Below are 19,674 nucleotides of genomic sequence, written 5' to 3' on the forward strand. Positions count from 1 at the left end.
TATCTTTGAACTACGTATTTTTGAATTTCAAAGAAACAGGTGATCCAGACTCTAGCTTCTTCTCTAGTGGAAGTCCATTGGCCACCCACGTTAATGTGATTGGCTTCGACGCTGTCCTTGCTTGCAGTGCGTGCAAGTAGTACTCAGGTGGCTTACCGGCTGGTTTGAGACTGCTCACTTGATTTGTGAACTCCTTGTTGGGATTGTCTGCCCAGGACAAGCAGAAAAGTGCCAGGTTTGCAACTTTTTCGCGCTTGTAGCACTTTGATCACTTGCGTTTGCACTCTGGGGCTTCGGATTCTGCGAGAAAGAGTAGATACAGGGCCGCTTGTCGTTTATCATTTACCGATACCCGACACAATATTCACCACGCGTTGCCTTCTACGTGATTTCCAGAAACCTTTCCCCCTTCTGTTCCATCACGTGTACGCATGCCTGTGTTTGTGCTTCTTTATTAGTTTTTTTACAGAGCCATCTTGTTACGATTTGCTACACGGTGCTAAATGAATCTTTCAAAGCCTCGCTTTGCGCATGCCCCCGGCTGCACCTAAGAGCACAATTAGTGGCCGTAATGACCTCAATGAAAACACCCCATGGGAGTAAGAGTTGCGCGCTTGCTTTACACCTGCCGCCGCGCCGCTATTCACCGAGATCCGATCACGTGAGGAGCAGACTCGAATGCCGTGCAGGAAAGTAGGGTTTGCGCGCGCCCCGGCGTACGTTCCCCTGCTTTTGAGCGCCGCTAATCGCCGAATTCGGACACGTGAGGAGCAAACTCCGAATTTCTTGCAGGAAAGCTGGCGCTACGGCGATGAACACGCAACTCTGGCTTCCGTAATGAGCCTATAGAGGAGCACTAACTCAATCGATCCCGCAGCAAGAGAAAGTACACAATCACCGCTCTCGACGACTTTGTGCGTTTGCTGCTTCCGGCTTAAGCAATCACGAGGTGTGAATGAAGCATGATCCTGCGCTTTCTTCTGTTAGTGATTTGTTTAACCGGTGACAAGAAACGCTCAAAAAATAACCAGCGCCGTGACAATAGACTTTTGGAACTGCTTTATTGGCTTCATCGGACCGTAGCGTTGGCTTCGGTCGGACAAGACATAAAATGGAGTGTATGTAAACGTGCGAGCTTCTGTAGCGCGGTCTCGACCCTTGGAAAAAAAAAAAAGAAGTAAAATCGCCATATAGCAAAGTCATTCGATTGAAGCATGAGCGCAAAAAGCATGTAGAGGTTCGGATGTACGGTACGATAACTTCTCATCGCCGTGCCGGTTGTTCAAATAAAAATAAATAAAAAAAGCTTTCCCGGGATGTTTCACATTTGTAGACCCCATTTATTGCGGATGTGTTGCTCTACTCGTACTGTCTTTATCGCCATCGAATAACATAAAAATAAATTTAGCTCATTACCCCCCCCCCCCCCCCCCCCCCTTAGGTTCGGGAATCAGTGTGTTATTTTTCAAGACCACGCGACGGGGTCATACCCAGTTGCCTCGCACGCGATATTCCGTTATCACTCGTGCCTTCGACCCGTCCTCACTTGTAAAGCTTGCAGCCAAGATGATTTCACTTCGCGCTCGGGCCGTGTTCAATCCTCTCCGCTGCATCAGAAGAAGAGTCAACCCAATGAAACACCGCAAACGGTGAGTCCAACGCCCTGCCCGTCTTGGTGCTTCAAATGTTTCGTCCAGAATGCGCAAACAAAAATACCTAGGTCATTTCTTCGATAGTGCACTCTCAAGAAAAAGGGGTGTAAAAGGGTGTATCGTTACACCTTTTATCCCATGTAATACACCCCAAAAGTTCAATTCGAGGTACAGCGCCATACAGTCGAACAGACGGCCCGAAATTTTACGAGGCGCTTGATAGCCGTGTGGTACAACTTATTAAAATAGCTGATGTACGTTTTAGTGAAAACAACAAAAAAATAATCGGGTTTTTTTTTGCCCTACTGTAAAAACTCGGTGTTTTATTTATGTGATCTTTGATACGTACTTTAGCTATTTAAAAAGTTATATCGCACCGTTATCAAGCCGTTGTAAAATATGGGGCCGACTGTTCGAATATAGGTCTCTGTACGTCGAAATGAAGTTTTGGGGTGTATTTTATGGGATAAAGGGTGTAAGGACACACACTTTTGCACCTTTTTTTTCTTGAGAGTGTGGAGCGGGCAGTCACGTTAAGCGAAACCTTCGTATCTTGCCGAAACACTCTACATACTGATGCGCCACCTGGACCAGATGGCGCCAGGTGAATGAAGTGATTGAAACGTTATACAGTGATGTCTCGTCAATATGGGCACCTTTGTTCTCCCCAAAAATTGTCCATGATGTGAGTTGTTCATAAAAACTAGACAAAAGTGCACGCATTTTCCCAGTTTGTCCCCGAAATCGGTTTCTATATAGTGGGGTACCTAGATTACCATAGTCCGTAATCACGAGACATGACTGTAGTTGGAAATTAACACCTCAGTCTAGGCATTTTGAAATTCCAAATATCTTAGGTTATTGTTAAACATACCCACTGTTGTATGACTAATATTTTCAGCACGCATATGTGGTAGGTTTTAATTGGGTATGCAGGGAACTTTGCTTTCTAGCAAGAAGCTCGAAGATTGAACATTAGTGTTCGAACGGTTCGAACAATTTTCAACTTTGGTATTTTTACGTTGTGGGGCGCTCGGCCCGCCACGCAACGGCGAATGCCGACACCAACGGCGGGGGCGGTTCCCACAGCCGCCTATAAATAAGACGGCCGAGTCGGGCCAGGGGCATTGACTGTTTGGCTTGTCCGGAAACCTGTCGGTCATGGTGATAAACCCTGCCCAAGTCCACAGAACGAGTCGTCTGGTCGATCACCTGCGGCGGGTGGCGGAAGTCAAACGCCGCAACGTTAAGAGCTTTGACGATTTTCCAACTTTCAAATTCTTCGCTCCACAATATTTTAATATTTTCCAACTTCCAAGTTATGAACGCTACAAAGTTAGACATTATTGACAGTATTGTATCTTTTCAAACTGTGGAGTTCAAAAGTGCGATAAGCTTCGAGCCTCTGAAAAAAAGTTTGGACTTGGTCCAAACGACCTTCATTCATTCATTATTTTAATTTTTTTTCACCTTAAGGGCCCGAATTGGGCATTGCATAGGGCGGGTGGAATAAATACAGGTTATACAAATCCAGAGAACCAAAACGTTAGAAAACGGACCTTTCTGCAAAAAGTGGGAGTTCGCATAGGTTCGAGTGTGGCTCAAATTTTAAGTGACATTTTCTTGGCGGAAGTAGACCGTGATATAGAGAGATCTCTATACAACACCAAGGTTAAAAAAGTAGTCAGATACGTCGATGACTTTTTAGTGTTTCACGAGGACTGGGACGGAGGGGGCGTGACTGGGACGTCTGTGGATGAGGTGATGACAGGTATTGCGGAGTGTGGCGGAGGGCTCAGGTTTACTGTGGAGGTACCTAAAGGGGGGGTTCTCCAGTACCTTGACCTCTCCCTCCGCTCCAGCGAGGGTCACATGTGTTGGCGCTACTCTGCGCGATCTAAGAAGGGCCGTCTGGATTACAGGTCGGCTCATTCGAAACTGATTAAGAGGGGCATAGCACTCTCTTGCTTGGGTGCAGCCTTGAAAAAGTCGTGCCCTCATACGCTTTCTGAGAGCTTTGGGACACAGGTGCAAAGGTTACGAACAGCAGGATTTACACCGGCGTTACTGTCTGACGTTGCAAGTGCATTATTGAAGCGGACTAAAGGATCCCAGGCGGATAAGCCCGGCGTAGAAAAGAAAAGGCCTGTAGTGATCCCGTATATCCACGAAATCTCCCATAGTCTAAAGAAAGTCGGGAGCCGATATAACATACCGGTGGTGTTTTCAGCCCCCCTCACACTTAAAGAGGTTTGCTCTAGTATTGAAGCGAGAGCGGAAGGGCACCTAAAAGGAGAGTGCAGAAAGAAACATGCGAAACCGTTCGTGAGATGCTGTGAGGGGGTTGTTTATAAGATTGCCCTCTCGTGTAATAAGTGTTACGCCGGGCAGACAGGACGTTGTTTAAACGATCGGCTTAGAGAGCATAACTACTCCCTTAGTGCCCCGGTTGGAGGGCACCTCTCGTTGCACTGCAACGTATGCAAGTGTAAACCGTCCTTCCCTGACACTGCAGTATTAGGACGAAACAAAGATAGATTGGGGAGAGAAGTGCTCGAGGCCTTTCACATTGTCACTCTGGGTGACAATGTGTGTGAGTGAGGCCTCAATAACGCTTTCACAAAAAAAAAAAATTTGAATTTCTGCGCGAGAAAGTGAGAGGTTGGCCACACGGTGATGTGATGGTGCTGATGGGGGAAGGGGCTAACACGTACACGTCTCAGTGAAAGTGCTGATTTAGGGTCTTCCTGGTATGTGTGTTTTTATCTTATTTTCTTCTTTTTCCTTTTTCGAGTAATAAAGTTTTAGTTGCGAGTCAGCGCTTGTCCCGTCTGTGTGTTTCTTCTCCTTCGTCCGTGTTTGTTTGCGCTGTTTTTACATTATGATGAACGGACCCTTCACCCTAAAGTTTGTAGGGTTCCTTTCCTTAGCGAAAAACTACTATATTTGAACCATATGTTGTATTCATTTGATGCATATACCTTTTCATATTTTCGTCCGCATTCGAAATGCATTTACTGACATATATTTCAAACATATTTGCGGGTATGCACTAAGAGTACGGCGATAATATATTCGAGATGCCCTATAATGTATTCGGTAATGTACTAAAAGTTTCCAGTTGCATTAAAATGCCTTTATGCAGTAGTATAATAATGCTTTTTATATGTTTATTGAATAATGCCAGTAAATATCCTTTCCTGACCTCAAAAACTCGAACCATCTAGTACACATTGAGCAGTTCACAGAGATTGCGATTAGAAACTGGTTTATTTTGCACTACGGATACAGTGGCAAATTCTATCTTCTGTCTTCTTGGACTTTTTTTAAAACAAAGCCTTTTAATTACACAACACTATTCCCATTTCACTACAGAACGCTTTTTTACGCTCAACAAAAGAGAACACTTGCTAGCTACAGTTACACCTGCGACGAAAAAAAACGATAGTGATACAACTGAAAAAACAGCTTGCGGCTGATGGCCTGAAAGGTAGAAAGTGAAAAATGGTTTCCCCTTGAACAACTTGTGGGACTCGGACGCACTAGTAAACAAGCATTAAAAACGGGCTCTAAAACTAAAAAAAAAAAACAATTTTCGAAAAAAAAAACAAAAAAAAAAACACGACACATTTGCGTGTGCTGTCGAGGACGAACTGTCGTCTGTCCATTTAGACCGGCGGCCGATGGCTGAAAATCGAAAACGGTGGAGGCAAACGCGCGTCCTATACTGGCGAATGCCGCAAAAACGACGGTGGTCGATGTCGGCACTAATCGCCTGGTCGTTATGCCATCATCGAGCGAAGGTCTCTAGATTCGCGAGGGCTTCCGGCACACCTCCTGACTGTCAGAAGGCAGCTCAAAGTTCCCAAGGAGGTGGCGCTAAGGTTAGCCGGACGGGCGGAAAGTTGGGCGCCTTGTTGATTCCGCAGCCACGTCATGATGGGAATCACTTCCTCGGTGCTTGTAAAGGCCCACGGACGGCCGGGAAACGTACCGTGCGCCTGACTTGCCCATCTATAAAAACTTCATGAACTGTCCGACAATTATTTGGCGCTTTTACTGCACGAAGAGTCGGCTACAGCTGGCCGCCAGTGGGGGGCAGATGGCAGCCATGTTGAATCTGCCGCTACTTTGCGATAGAAACGTGCACCTCAGAGCTTGCAAGGCTACACGTACGACTGGAAAGCGTATTGTATGCTTTTCTTGAACAATCATGAAGCCCTCCCTCCACAAACTTTTTAGCGAGGATTGGCATGTTTTCCGGCTTAAAACATAAACACTCATGGGCTCGATGGTAGAGCTGCTATCAGTTGGCTTTCTTCTACAGTGATGCCAACCGTTAAAAAACATGTGGATTTTTGTTTTGAGGGGAGAGGGCATTAAGAATAATATATGTGCAAAAACAAAACGTCTTTCTCAAACTTTTCCTTGTTTGTAGAAGTCATCAAGGTCGTCACGCTACATGTTCGAAATACATACGCATAAATAAAACTAATCATTAACTCAAGAAGCAATTTGAGGGGAGGGGGCATTAAGAATAATATATGTGCAAAAACAAAACGTCTTTCTCAAAATTTTTCTTGTTTGTAGAAGTCATCAAGGTCGTCACGCTACATGTTCGAAATACATACGCATAAATAAAACTAATCATTAACTCAGGAAGCAAACAACAACACTAAACTGTTGTCGAGTTGTGACCAGTCATTACACAACTATTGTTCGTATACACCACAATTTAATAGCGCTCTTCCAAAATGAAACATAATATAACCTAGAGCTAGAAATGCGCTGCTGCGACAATAGAATTAATTTCCCCCTCAGCTATAAATCACATCTCACGAAATACAAAAAAAAAATATCAGAACGAAAGATAAGCGTCTTACATCACATGCACCAGCAAATTTCGCACCTTTAGCGAGGTGGGAATAACAATTGCCGACGAACAAAACCTGCCGTTACCACCACCAATTAACATTTCCGCACATTTACAAGTTGCTTGCGACACTCACGCTACAAGCAAGCTACGACAACTCTACGCATCATGCCGTCATCGGGATGGATAACCACCGTTCCGAGAGTCCCGTGTCTCGCAGTACCAGCAATTTGGGCCAGCATAAAAGGCAAACGTTTTGATGTGCCAGATAATGCACCCATAAAGTTTCTTCTTACAAGGCTCTGTCCGCAACCTCTGGTTCTGCGCCAAAGCTTACCGCATCACTGTTAGGGGATAATCTCCAAACAAGAGCGACGAGCGTGCAACGGGGGTCCACACTGAAGTGTAACGGAGTAGCCACTGTGAGTCCTGGCCCTGCACAAGCTCAACAATCGCGATCAGCGTATCGATGCACATGCAAATTCTCCCCCGGCCTAGCCACAACACCACATGACTGAAAAGTTTCCTTGCGACTGTCATGGCCGGCAAGGCTCGAGCAATGAAGGTATCTCATTTAAAGGCCGGCCATCAAGCAGAGAGAAGGAACCCGACCCTCACTTTCCTTCTCGCCACTGTGAAAGGAGGAAATCGCCTCTCGTTTCCTCATCGCCATTTTCTTTTTTTTTTTTGCCGGTTGCTTGTTTTTTTGTTTTTTCTTTGTTTTTGACAACTTTGGAGTGGAGGAAATGAAAGCTTCAAGGATTTGAAAAGATTATCCAGAGGCCAGCCGGCACACCTGCGACAAGGAGCTGAACCAACCGAGTATCTGTTTTGAGCGAGCTTGGCACTTGCTCTTCCCAACGAGTTGCATTGGCTTTTTTTAGCACTGGTTTGCAGGACGATTCTTGCTGTTGTGAGAGCACAAATGCCTTGTTCTGCTCAAAGAAGTAGTAATTGAAGTATCAATTTTAATATAAATATCTGATTTGGCATCTTTCGTTGTTTAGGAGGATTCATGGCGACAACGGGAAATACGAGCGGCGTTTTCTGTATATCAGGGATGGCGCTCCATAGACCAGTGGTTCTGAATCATTATAATTCGTAAACCGGCAGAGGTGACGGAGGATCCCATTCGTAGTGGGTCTAGCACGTTTCGGTGTAGAGCGTTTTGATGTAGTTCATTTCGGTGCGGACCTTTTGGTGCACAGACATTTCAGTGTACGGACTTTTGCTGCAAAGACTTCGGTGCGCGGATATTTCGGTGCACGGACCATTTTGATGCATGAACATTCGACGCTATTGTTTGCCTCGCCGGTATCTCTTTTCCAACGTACGCAGACACGCTTCACATCGTGTTTGCGCGTTGAGTTGATAGAGATAGTCTCCTCTATAAGGTTTTGGCTTTATTATTGGTCCTGCAAGTAGGAAAGGACCCAAACAGCAAGACGTTTGAAGTTGTTTGTGTATTCAGGACAATTTTGAATATCTTCAAATGCGCCTCCTCCGCGTAATCACATAGCTCCGATTGTTAATAATAAATTTTGATAACCTCGCACGACAAAAAAAAAATGTAATTATCACTTGTAACTCATTAGGGAATAAAGTAGGCGTGTGCGGGTACAAAATAAGTATAATCAAATCAAATATCGATTTGAATCAAGTAAACAAGCCGAATTTGGTGAATACTAAATCTTTTTTATTTGGCATCAAATGTTTGCTCATTCTCGTACGAAAAAGAACAGTGACCACAGATCATACACAGCGTATGATCTGTGGTCAACGTCTCCTTCCATGCCGTAATGATGTCGCCAGACGTAAAGAACTGCCTTACAATCGTGCTTATACAGGGCGACTTTTTTTTAACGACTAGACATTTTTTTTAAAAATACGTTAGAGTTATGCAATTGCGATTTGCGCCTTATTTCTAGTCATCAAAAGCACCAAATCAATCATTTTTAAAGAGATGTAGTGCACATGAAGTTGTTCACGGCGTCTTAAAAAACCTAATTTTGACGCGAATCGTGTTACCGCAATCTTTTCGGCCGCCGCACTCCTCGCCCCTTCTATACAGTGGCGTTGTCACAGCGATGCGCATGATTTGTCGCTTTGGCTTTATAGCATTAGGCTGTGCCACGCGGAGATGGAGCCCACATAAAAATCAGAACTATATCTTCACGCCCAAATTAGGAGGACGCCGTATCAGGACGCCGTATAATAGTGTACGCGCGTTACATCTTTTTAAGATTGGACATCAATCAATCAATCAATCAATCATTTTATTTTTTCAAGTCAAATACAAATTCGACTTGAACGGTCCGCTGGCACAAAAGGCAAACAGGTTGCCTGACGAGGTGCCAGCGGCCGGCAGGGGACGGCAAAATCCAGCGGCAAATACAGAAAAAAAGCAAAAAGCAAAAAAAAAAGAGAATCCGCGCATGCAGAAACCCACAGTAACACAACATCGTGATAACACCCAGACATCATACAAGGCAAAAAAAAATACATATGCGTACAAACAACATCAGGAAGCACAATAAATCAACACCGCCCGCCATTAGACATTGTTAGGGAGTGATAGAGAAGAAACACAATATGTAAATAAAACAGCAAAAAAAAAAAGGCCTATAAAGTATACTATGTAAAAATAAGTATACGCATGAATTACATAGTACAAAGTGCATAGTGTAAAAAATAAGTATAATGCTTGTGTATGGACAGCATTCCACGATTAAAAAGTACCATATATTTTACGGTCGTTAGTCAAAAAGAGAATCTAAAACAGTGACAAATAAAAAATGGCCAGGAAAAAAACTCCTTTCCCATAATTCACCCTTAAAACAATAAAAACATATGCAGGCAAAAGTAAAAACCATTAGTATATCTATATTTACACAATACGTATCTCATGTTCGACCAAGAAGGAGCGAAGCTGCTTTCTAAAAGCCCCTGTGGTGCCGGCAAGCAATACGTTGTTGCCTAGAGCGTTTAAGAGTTGGGGTATCTGGAAGTTGATCTTTTGGTTGCCGTAATTCGTCCTAGTTCGTGGGAGTTTGTAAGCTGACTTTGCCCTTAGGTTATAGTCCGTTAGATTTGAGGGAATTAAATCAAAGCTATTTATTCCTTTTGCATGAACTAGCTGTCCAAGTTTATAGTGGTATAGCCTATTGAGCGGTAAGATGTTAAGTTTTCCAAGTAATTCATTAGCATTGCTATCGTATTTTGCGCTGGCTACAATTCGTATTATGCGTTGTTGTAAACGAATGAGCCCATTATAGTTTGTTTTGCAAGTGGTACCCCATACTAGAAAGCAATAATACAGTTTGGTTTGGTGGCTTGCGATTTTTGCCAACAACTTTCTCAATACACGATGCCGTTTTCTTTTCTAATTAAAAGGTTAATTAGCGAATTTTAGGCAATCGGTCGGTTTTAGTTGCGTTCTTTCTTGAACCTAATCCTCGCCTGGCCGTATAGCTCACCTACACAAACCGCAATGGCGCTAATTTTTACTGGACAATTTGGTGGCTTTCGATTATGCCCAACAACTTTATAAATCAACTATCCCGTTTTCTTTTATAATCAAAAAGTTCATTAACAAATGTTAGGTACTCAGTCGGTTTTTGTTGCGTTCTTTCTTAAACCCATTCTTCGCCTGGCCGTATAGCTCACATTCACAAAACGTTAATTTGCACGTTTTTTCTAATATCTAGTAGGTAAAAAAACAAAAAAAAACAACGTTGTGTATAAAACAGAGGGCAGATTTTTTTTATATATAAATAAAGCGTAGGGCACGCGTCTTGCATGCATCTTTTTTTTTTTTCGGCCTATAAAAACAAATCGCGGGACATTCAAAATTGAGTTTATGATGGGGCGGGCGCTTTATCATGGGGTATTTTGTCATGTTTCATAAGCTTTATTACTAGTCAGAAGGAAGCCACGCGAGCCGTATCAATTTGCAAACAGCTAATTCGGGTGTTTCCCAAGGCGCTCTAGAACTTTCCAGTTGACATTTCGGTTCTTAATACATTTAAAAAAAGTTTGGTACTTAGTCCTAAACATTTAATTTATTAGGCAAAATTAAAAAATACTGCAACTCTCGCAAGACGTCTGCCCAAAACATAAAGTTTGTTTCATTGACGTAAAGTGGCTGCGTTCTAATTTCGCGTTACAGAGATTTGTAAACGCCTTTCCTTTTTATGCTTGGTCTTTATAAAGATTCGTGAAAAGCTTTCGCGACCTTACCTGTCAAGCCGCGTACGCGGACAGCGCGGCCTCCTCGGCAAGTTGTTCCCTCATCGAAGACGACAATGAATAAGAGATACGATCAAAATCTTAATGCCTAAAAAAAGCGCAAGTTTAAAATAATTATAAGAGTGTCAGTTGATTTTATTTCTGCTATATTCAAATTTCAACACTCGTCGCAGGCAGCATGAAAGGAAGCACCGCACTCTTGGCGCAAACCAGTGCCCAGTCAACGGTCCTACACTCAAACACGCGTCACCACCCGACCTGTTTCAAAAATAAATAATTTCCAGTACTTTTGGTAGAAAAGGCGAATTTTCTACTGAGCGTGATATTTTCTGGACCCAAAAGTCCTGTAGCCGAGATCGGTAGTTCATAGCTTCAGGAAGGCGAAGAACGACGGATGCATTATTTCCCGTGGAAGTACTGTTTTGACGTTGAATTCCACATAAAATTGTATTTGCACAAATTGTGGCACGGTACCTAACTTGCTTGATTACATTTCTTTTAGAGACAACATAACCAGGCATAATCTACAGATATTGCAGAATTTATTTTTGATGGCGAACAGGGCGAAAGACAAGTATGGACATAAAGAACACAATAGAGCTCTTCATTTCTACTGCATTTCTTTCTGTACTTGTGGACAGTTAGTCCGCATGACTATATTAAAAAATTGACATATCGTTTAAGCTTACCCCTTTTTATAGTTTTTTTCAATAGATTAATTAGGAATTGCGGCGAATCCCGGCTGGGTTCGGGTAAAGATCTCGCTTGTGCTCAAGGACACATTTCGGCATGATTTCCCGCTTGGTGACGACGTTGAGCTGGCCGCTGTTCCGCTTCTTTTCTAAGTAGGCGGGGAACGCCAGACGCCTAAATTAGCCAAGCAGCCCCAAAACTTGCGGTAATACACCTTCCAAACTCCTTTTTTTTTGTTTTTTTTAGATGGTCGCTGGCCTTCGCCCACCCTGACAGAGCCCCGAATAATTACGATGCAAGGGCTGCAGAGGCTATCTGGGCATTCCATTTTTTAATCAGCGAACAAATGGGAACAGAAGAGAATGAAAGCTTCGTAATACCTGCTGTCTTTTAATAAATGGCATAATATGCTACTATTACTAGTTGCACTATTTTACGCGAAGAAAATTGTGATTTTGCGGTTCAATCTCCGTGTTTCCCGTTCTCTTTGCTGATACGCAAGATATTTGTCGGCTGTCGAGTTTTCAGTTACATTTGTTGACAGAAACTAAATGCACCTTTGGCCACGAAGAAATTTTTTTCAAAGGCTGAAGATAGATGAAATATACCTTAAATCGTTTCACTTTTTATGGAAGTTTGTTTTTACTCTTCTTAGTAGCGTCAACGAGGCGGCCGTCACTCTAGAAAACACCTGTAGTACGAACCTATATATTATGCCCCAGAAATGGTCAGACTGTGTCCCTCTGACTGCAATATTTTTGACTTGTAATTACTCATGATTTTTACTTTGTACAAAAAGCAAAAACACAATAGTGATACAATCACTCTTCAGTGTGCCGTTGTTAGAACGACCAATTTTCAACTCTCTTGGTAGAGCTCAAAGTTCAGATAAAAATACCCATCTTTTTTTCCTTCTGCTGTGATGTTCAAGTTCCGTTCACTCGAGATGAATATGCGGTGTTGTAGCGTATGTGGCCGCATGCGGAAGTATCTGAATGTAAAAGAACTTGTTGGGCTAGTTGGTGTTGACTTTTAGAGCTGCACAAAATGAGTAAAAAAAAAAAGAAAAGTTGAAAAGCAAGCCAGCCCGAACCCTTCCGAGCTAATATCCAGCCTGACTAACTAATCCCTGATGTTTGGGATTGAAGCAGAGAACCTTGAAGGGTTACAGATTTTGTCGAGGGGGGGGGGGGGGGGGGGGGGCGGTAAGCCCATTAGCCCTCGTGCGAGAAGGCCGGAAAAAGCGAGGAGGAAAATGGAGGAGGAAAGGGGAGGAGGAAAAAAAGAAAAGAAGGGGAATTTTCTGCCACGCTGAGAAAATTTTGAGCGCCCGCCTTTAAGCGTCTCGCAACACTTTTAGATCTCAATCCAAACGTGTCCATGAATGAACCCAGCAGGGTACGCAGAAAGCCCGCATAGACCAAGTCAAAACACCTCATATATCACAAGAGTTCTTGCGACTAAAAAGACTGGCCAGGTTCGAACAAAGCACGCACCCCGCACGCGCTTTTTTATGTTCCGCGCAACAAGCGCGCCATCGAAGTGTGTAATCTAACCGGCCGGTTTTCGAAATTGACGAGTTAATAAACGATATTTGCTTTGCATATATACTTTCCTCAGCGTCAAACTGGCTACGGCATTTACCGCTGAATTTCAACACCCGCTACCCATTCCTGAAGAGTCTGCCGTTTTGTAGAGCAACGGGCTGGCCCAACGCAGAACAGTTACAGGCCACCGGCAGCCATGCCGTTACCAGATTCATTAAACTCCCCTGACCCGCCGACGTGAACCCCACGTTTTTGGGCGCATACGGCGCATCTGTACAGGATAAAAATATCAACAAATCGTCACGTCATCGCAAGACCGCCACCTCGCTCGGGAAGCTTTCCCCACCTACCCGTCTTTCCACCCTAACTCTAAGCCGTTATCCCTCCGCGCGCCCTCGCGTCCCAACGCGGTCACAAACACGGTGGAGAACCGGTACAATGCCAAGCGGCAACGCGAGTCTTGTACTTTACTGCCCCTTCTCCGGGCATGGGGACAACAACTCGAGAGCAACCTCCGCGCGAAGCACAGACTCCGATAGGGCCGTTCGAGGATCCGGCAAAAAATCGCAAATTAAGCGGGTTCAACTTCACGACTCTACAGCCCTGGGAACGAAAGGAACATGTGAGTCGTGTTAACGAGGACCCCTCGGAGCATTACACAGCCACTGTTAAAGGGATATTACAACGAAATTTCGGCACTCATCTTTTGGTCTATATGTGTTCAAAGGAGCAGTATCTCATCGAACACACAAATTTCTTGATAAAAAGTCCCGAAAAGGAATTTTAAAACGAATTAAATGATTAGCAAAGAGCAGCCGGAGGATGTCGCTAACGCCTCGTTTGTAATGCCCGTCTAGGAACCTTGACAAGTAATGACGATAACTGTCTCGCCTCCAGCAATTCACGAGAGAAGACGGCAAGGAGGAACTTCCTTCTTCCCGAGATTCCTTTTGCGTGTCCCAGAAGTCGCTATTGTCCCTCTACAAGATTTTAGATGATTAACCCGTCACTCAAAATTCGTACAAAAGCAGCTGCTTCGGTGGTTGGAACGACTAGGCTATCTTCTCGACGTCAGCCTCGCCGTAGCTTTGCTCGTCCCGAGACGAACTACGTCATGATTGCGTTGGATGTCACGTGCTCTCCGCTGGCTTTTTTCCGAGCGCTTGCCAGAGAAGGCCATTTATAACGAAAAATACAGCCACCAGGCTCATAATACAATCGTGCGATTGTCATTTACAGACATTATGGATCATACTCAACCTATTTTTGAACACGACGGTCATATTTCAAATTTTGTTGAAGTATTCCTTTAAGCGCCGTCCACACAGTTGCAACAGAGTAGGACTATGAAGGAAAAGACCGGTTTTTAAGCCTCGTGCGTCGGAGTAGGACCTGCTCCGCAGCGGCGCATCGGGTGTTACGCCGTCACCAGACGCTCAAAAACAGGTCTTGTCTCTCTCCGTCGTACTCGGTTGCAAGTGTGTAAAGAGTGCTTTAGGTGGGCACGGAAACTTGGCGACTCTCGGTATTCCGATGCATTCACACTGTGTGTGGCGTATCCGGCAACACCCAGGGGCGGATCGAAGGGGGGGAGGGAGAGCCCAATCGGCACAAGAATATTAGGCGAGTATCTACACAATATTGTTGGCGAATACTCAGAATATGCGGTTCTTCCAATCCACACGATGTCTAGAAAATATCGTTTCAAAAGCGGGGCAGTACCAGCACAATAGGGAGTTTTCGTAGATCGTTTTTGCCGTCCCGCAAGGCCCTCCGCAACCCGCTACGATAGCCGGAACTCCACAGTCGAGGCTATCGGCGCGCAGGCGCAGTATCAACTTCTTCGTTGCGGAACGCTTAGCGGAGGAGGCAGCGCGGTCTACGAAAACTCCCTAATATCACTGGAGTTCCGCAACTGTCAAGCTGAGCACCCACCGGACGCCGAGTATATCTATAGAGTCCAGCAGCGTCGGCTGGGTGCACGCCGGACGTCGCGTCTTAATCCTAGGTCAATTGAGTTGTCCGAGTACCCGCCGGATATCGCCCGTACATCCATCGAGTACTTGGAGCATCGGCTGACTACACACCGGGCATCGCATATGTCAATCGAGCTGGCGTGTCGTCTGAGCACCTGCTGGAAATCGGGCGTGTATCTATACACTCCGTGCGGGAACTATAGGGGGCGCTTTGAAAAACGCGCGTAGCGCCGCTAGCGGAGGAGCTGGCGTTCGACAGTGAGGCGCGTTCAGCAGCCTGCGGCGTCTTTTCGCATGCAAAGCTGTGGCGTCGGAAGCGCGCACGGACGAAACTTTTGTTTTTTGAGCCGATACGTTGAGGTTGACGTTTGCTTGAGTGCTGGGGCAGGCCCAAGAAGGGCATTTAGCTGTTCTCCACTTCTTATATATTGAGTTTGAGTCGTTATTAGGGGTAACTTCTCTAGCTGCGGCCGAAAAAGGGGTTGGAGCAATTTTCCGAAAAGCAACACGGCCGCCACCTTAATTGCTTTGAGTGGGAAATTGGTGTCGCTCGTCGCTGTAAACGGAAATGCTGGAACGATGACATTGGGAGGTGAGTGAGATGTTCACTAAGTTTGTGAACGAAGTGTGCCAAGTTTCGTTAAGACAGCAGGTGTGAAAGTTATGCTTCTAACGAATAAAGATATGAAGCTGTATGGGATATCCAATAGTGGACACAAAATGTTGTGTTATAACCGGGCTGTGCGAAGTGCAGATTTGGGCACACAGGTGCTTGGACTAGACAGCAACACGATGCAGCACACATTATACCAAAAAGAGGTGGCAGAGGGAAACCAGGTGGAAATTCGGTTTCGGCGGCGTAACTCAATGGTAACCGGTTTTGACCATGAAAGGGCTGTCAAGAGAATACCACTCGTCATGGGAGGTGGAGATTTTACAGGTAGGAAGAGACTAGTCGACTGTACTACCAATTGAAACAACTTTACGAAAGGTGGTTCTAAAGCCTCAAAAACAAAGTCGTCGGCCAACACACGGTTCGGCTGTCAAAGGCTTTTGCGGTCAGCTGTTGTGTAATAACCTGTTGCGCGAGGTGCTGATTTTCGGCACACAGGTACTTTGACATGACCGTAACTTGACACAACTTAATATACCAAATAGTAAAGGCATAACGAAACCAGGCGGAAATTTAGTTTGGGCGGCGTAACTAAATGGGAACCAGTTTTGACCGTCAATGGCTGTCAAGATAATACAACTCATCGCGGGAGGTGCACACTTTCCAGGTAGGAAGGGACCACAGGACGGTACTTCCAGTTCGAACAACTTTGTGACAGGTGGCTTTAAAGCCGAGAAAAAAAAAATTGTTGTCGACAAAACTCGGGGTGTCAGCGTTTCCAGATCCAAAAGGAGGCTGATCAAAAAAGAAAGCACACCACATAAACTTCCATGCTCAATCGTCGATTCTCCAGTGGTTCCGAGTTTTATTGTAGTTTTCCTTAGATTCATATGTGTCCCTTTTGTTTTACCGTTTAAATCTTTCTACATGAAGTACAGATTGCGTGCCATATTCCTCCGGAAATATCATCGACACGTACGATGGGGACGAAACTTTTCTGGAGGGCATTGCTCCAACGAAATTGGCACTGCAAACCCGCGAGTGTGGGATGGCATTTCAGTTCGTCCCATCGGCGCTAACACATGTAGGCGTCACTGGCACGAAAACAAACGCAGAGCGCAAAGCGGCAGTGTAGAATAGGTCAGCCGTGCCGACACAGTGGCAGATATGATCAGGAGACTAAATTTCTCGCGTAGTACGGGACGGGTCCATCGTTGTCACTGTCCCACAAAACATCGGCGAGGTGAAAAACTGTGAAACTTTGTCCCCACGAGATGCGACGCATGACTGCTGAAGTACTTAAGGCCCTGTCACACTGAGGCAACAGTTGGACAACTCTATCCGGCAACACGGGGAAGTCGTGTTGCCGGCGACCCTGTCACATCGAGGCAACAACAACAGTCGGGCAACATGTTGCTGCCGCCCGGCAACAGTGTTGCCCGATTTGTTGTCCGACAACCCTGTCACACCGCGCTGACGGCGAGGACAACACGGGGAATACTCCGCCATCTTGATTGTTTACCTTCGTGTGCGGCGCGGAATCGCTGGAAATGTGACTCTACAAAGTGCTAGTGCGTTCGAAGGGCCGGGAATTACCACGGTACGACATCAACCAGTGGCTGTAATTAGAAAACTTGACACAGGGAGTATTTTTCGCTCTTTATTTTATCGAAATGTTTTTCATTCGCTGACAAAGCAAATAGCCCTAACCGAGGAAAGTGGGATCGCTGATGTATTTTCGTGATTTACGCCACCGTATGAAGTGATTCTGTCCGGCTCTTTCATGCAATTCCTATTTCTACTGTAAAATTGCGTTAGCACCGGAAGTACCCCAAAGCGTCTTTTGTAACGTGGTGTTGAGCTGAACTGACAGTGCTTCAAAACTGCGACACCGACACCATCGGCCTTCATAACAATCGGTGAAATAAATATTTTCAACGCTGTCTACTGGCCTACCGCTGCTACGTGATCGCTTCATTCCCCCAAAACGTCCTGGGTATTTTTAAAACAAATCAGGTGTCTGGTAGCGGCTGTTTCCAAGTTCCAAGCATCAACAATCATGATCAGAGTGGTCGTTTTATGCTTCGATTTTTTAATCTTAGGTTTTCTGAGTTATTTTTATTATACTTTATTAGTGGGTGGGTAGGCATGCCATTTTATTTCACTATCCGTAATGTGCGCTGGTCTCTCGGGAGTTCTAATTTCAAAACCAGTCTGAACGTTCACGACCGTAGCTGTGACCATTTCGAAAATTGCTTTCCGTAACTACGCAACCAAAACATTAATCGAAAATATTTTAGCTGCACGCCAGCCCTAATTATTGTTAAATAACGTTTTCCAAGCCTTTATTTGAGTAAGACTTTATTGATAGGGGACTAACTCTACCATCGAATCTATCTATGTTGTCGTGTTGCCGGCCCGAAATTCGCTCAGCCAGCGATCAGGGCAACACTCGTTGTCCAACACGAGTTGCTGCTGTTTTTGTTGCCGAAAGCTGTCATACCGAGACAACATTTTAGTTGTCGTCCATGTTGTCGTGCTGTTGCCGCGGTGTGACAGCTTTGTCGGACAACACGGGGAGCGAGCAACAAGTTGCCCGACTGTTGGACAACGTGTTGTGTTGCTGTTGCCGTCGTGTTGCCTCAGTGTGACAGGGCCTTTAACGGCGCAGCACCGGCAGCACTTCATACTGTGAAAACCCATCGCAACCGCACCGCTCCGACTTCAATGCGTACCAACGTACGTGGCGTGGTTTCGGTTTCGTTTTCTCTGGGGTTCTCACTGCCTACCTTCGGTAACGGCCGCGCGGCGGCGTGCCAGTCGCGTCGCACGGAGTGTATAGAGTACTTAAAGAGTCGGCTGAGTATCCGTCGCGGGTCGAGAGTTTCAATTCTGTACTGGAAGTGTCGTCCGAGCACCCGCCAGATATCGCACGTATATCTACAGAGTACTTGGATGGTAGGGCGAGGGCAAGAAAGGAGGAAGCAGACGGGAGGCTGCAGAGAAGAGAGGGGGAAACCTTCCCTCTTTAGCGTTTCGTCTGCTTCCTTCTCCCCGGTTAGTCTTACCCTCGCCCTACGTTCTCGAGTTGCGACGGACTACAGATAGTCCAATTTATGTGCTACAAAAATATTTTTATTTGCTCACGCCACCATTACGCTCCGGGCTTTTTTGGCACCTTTATTATATACACATGTAGATACATTACAGATACCACAAGCATCAGCTCAGCATATACATTAAGCGCATACACATACACGGCACATACAAACGTCAGCCCAATAGTACACTAACCACCACCTTCTAGAAATAAGACGGTAGCGCTCTTCTCGTGACGTCGCAACGGAAGGCCATCGGGGGCGCGCGACGAAGCGAAGGCGACGCTCGTGGATCGACCGTCGCAACGTGCGTCTTATTAGCTAAAATTAATGCTGCACATAGCAACTGGTCTAGAAAACATTTCATTACACGGAAAAGACATTTCACCGCTAAACAATCTGTACAAAATGGCACGAGGTATGCGTATAAGACGACTATAGAAAAATGTGAATGTTTTGAGTCGAACACATTGAGTCGCAATTATTTCTGTAGGAATGCATTTTTTATACAGAAATACTTCGGCAAAATGCCGAGACATGCAGTGGTTGGACTCAGGAAAACATATTACTGCTAAAAATCAGGTAGACGTGGTCAACGCGGGCACGGCAAACAAGTGCCATTTACGATCATGTAAGCGGCTGTTATCGCGTGCAGTCACTGAATTCTTACATTAAACCACGGCCACATGGCAGAATTAATGTACTTTTGATCGAGTGACATTATGGGGCTGACACATCAGCTTTCGACGCTCGTAAAATCACTCTAGATCACGAACTGATTAAATTGCATATCTTTTAATGAAAATATATTAGCTTTTTCGTGTGGCATGGGTACTAAACTTACTATTTAGTCAACTAATTTACTTCTCCCTATGAGCTTGAGTATACAGTAATACTGTCACCTTAATACAGTTAAGATACTAGTATAAACGCGGTAAAGGCAATAAAGTAACATTAGTATAAATATACACATG

At 45.1% G+C, this 19,674-nt stretch overlaps 1 protein-coding gene across 1 annotated transcript in view; it reads left to right on the top strand.

Moving 5' to 3' along the window:
* The first annotated feature begins 1,566 nt into the window (after positions 1 to 1,566).
* LOC120848313 (medium-chain acyl-CoA ligase ACSF2, mitochondrial-like) overlaps positions 1,567 to 19,674 on the top strand; it is a 261,125-nt gene continuing 243,017 nt past the window's right edge. Inside the window, exon 1 of the mRNA XM_042288177.1 lies at positions 1,567 to 1,649. Within this exon, the coding sequence (XP_042144111.1) occupies positions 1,567 to 1,649 (83 nt within the window). The remainder of the gene's footprint in view (positions 1,650 to 19,674) is intronic.

Source organism: Ixodes scapularis, unplaced genomic scaffold, assembly GCF_016920785.2.
Source record: "Ixodes scapularis isolate PalLabHiFi unplaced genomic scaffold, ASM1692078v2 ptg001212l_1___fragment_1__unscaffolded, whole genome shotgun sequence".
Taxonomy (NCBI): domain Eukaryota; kingdom Metazoa; phylum Arthropoda; class Arachnida; order Ixodida; family Ixodidae; genus Ixodes; species Ixodes scapularis.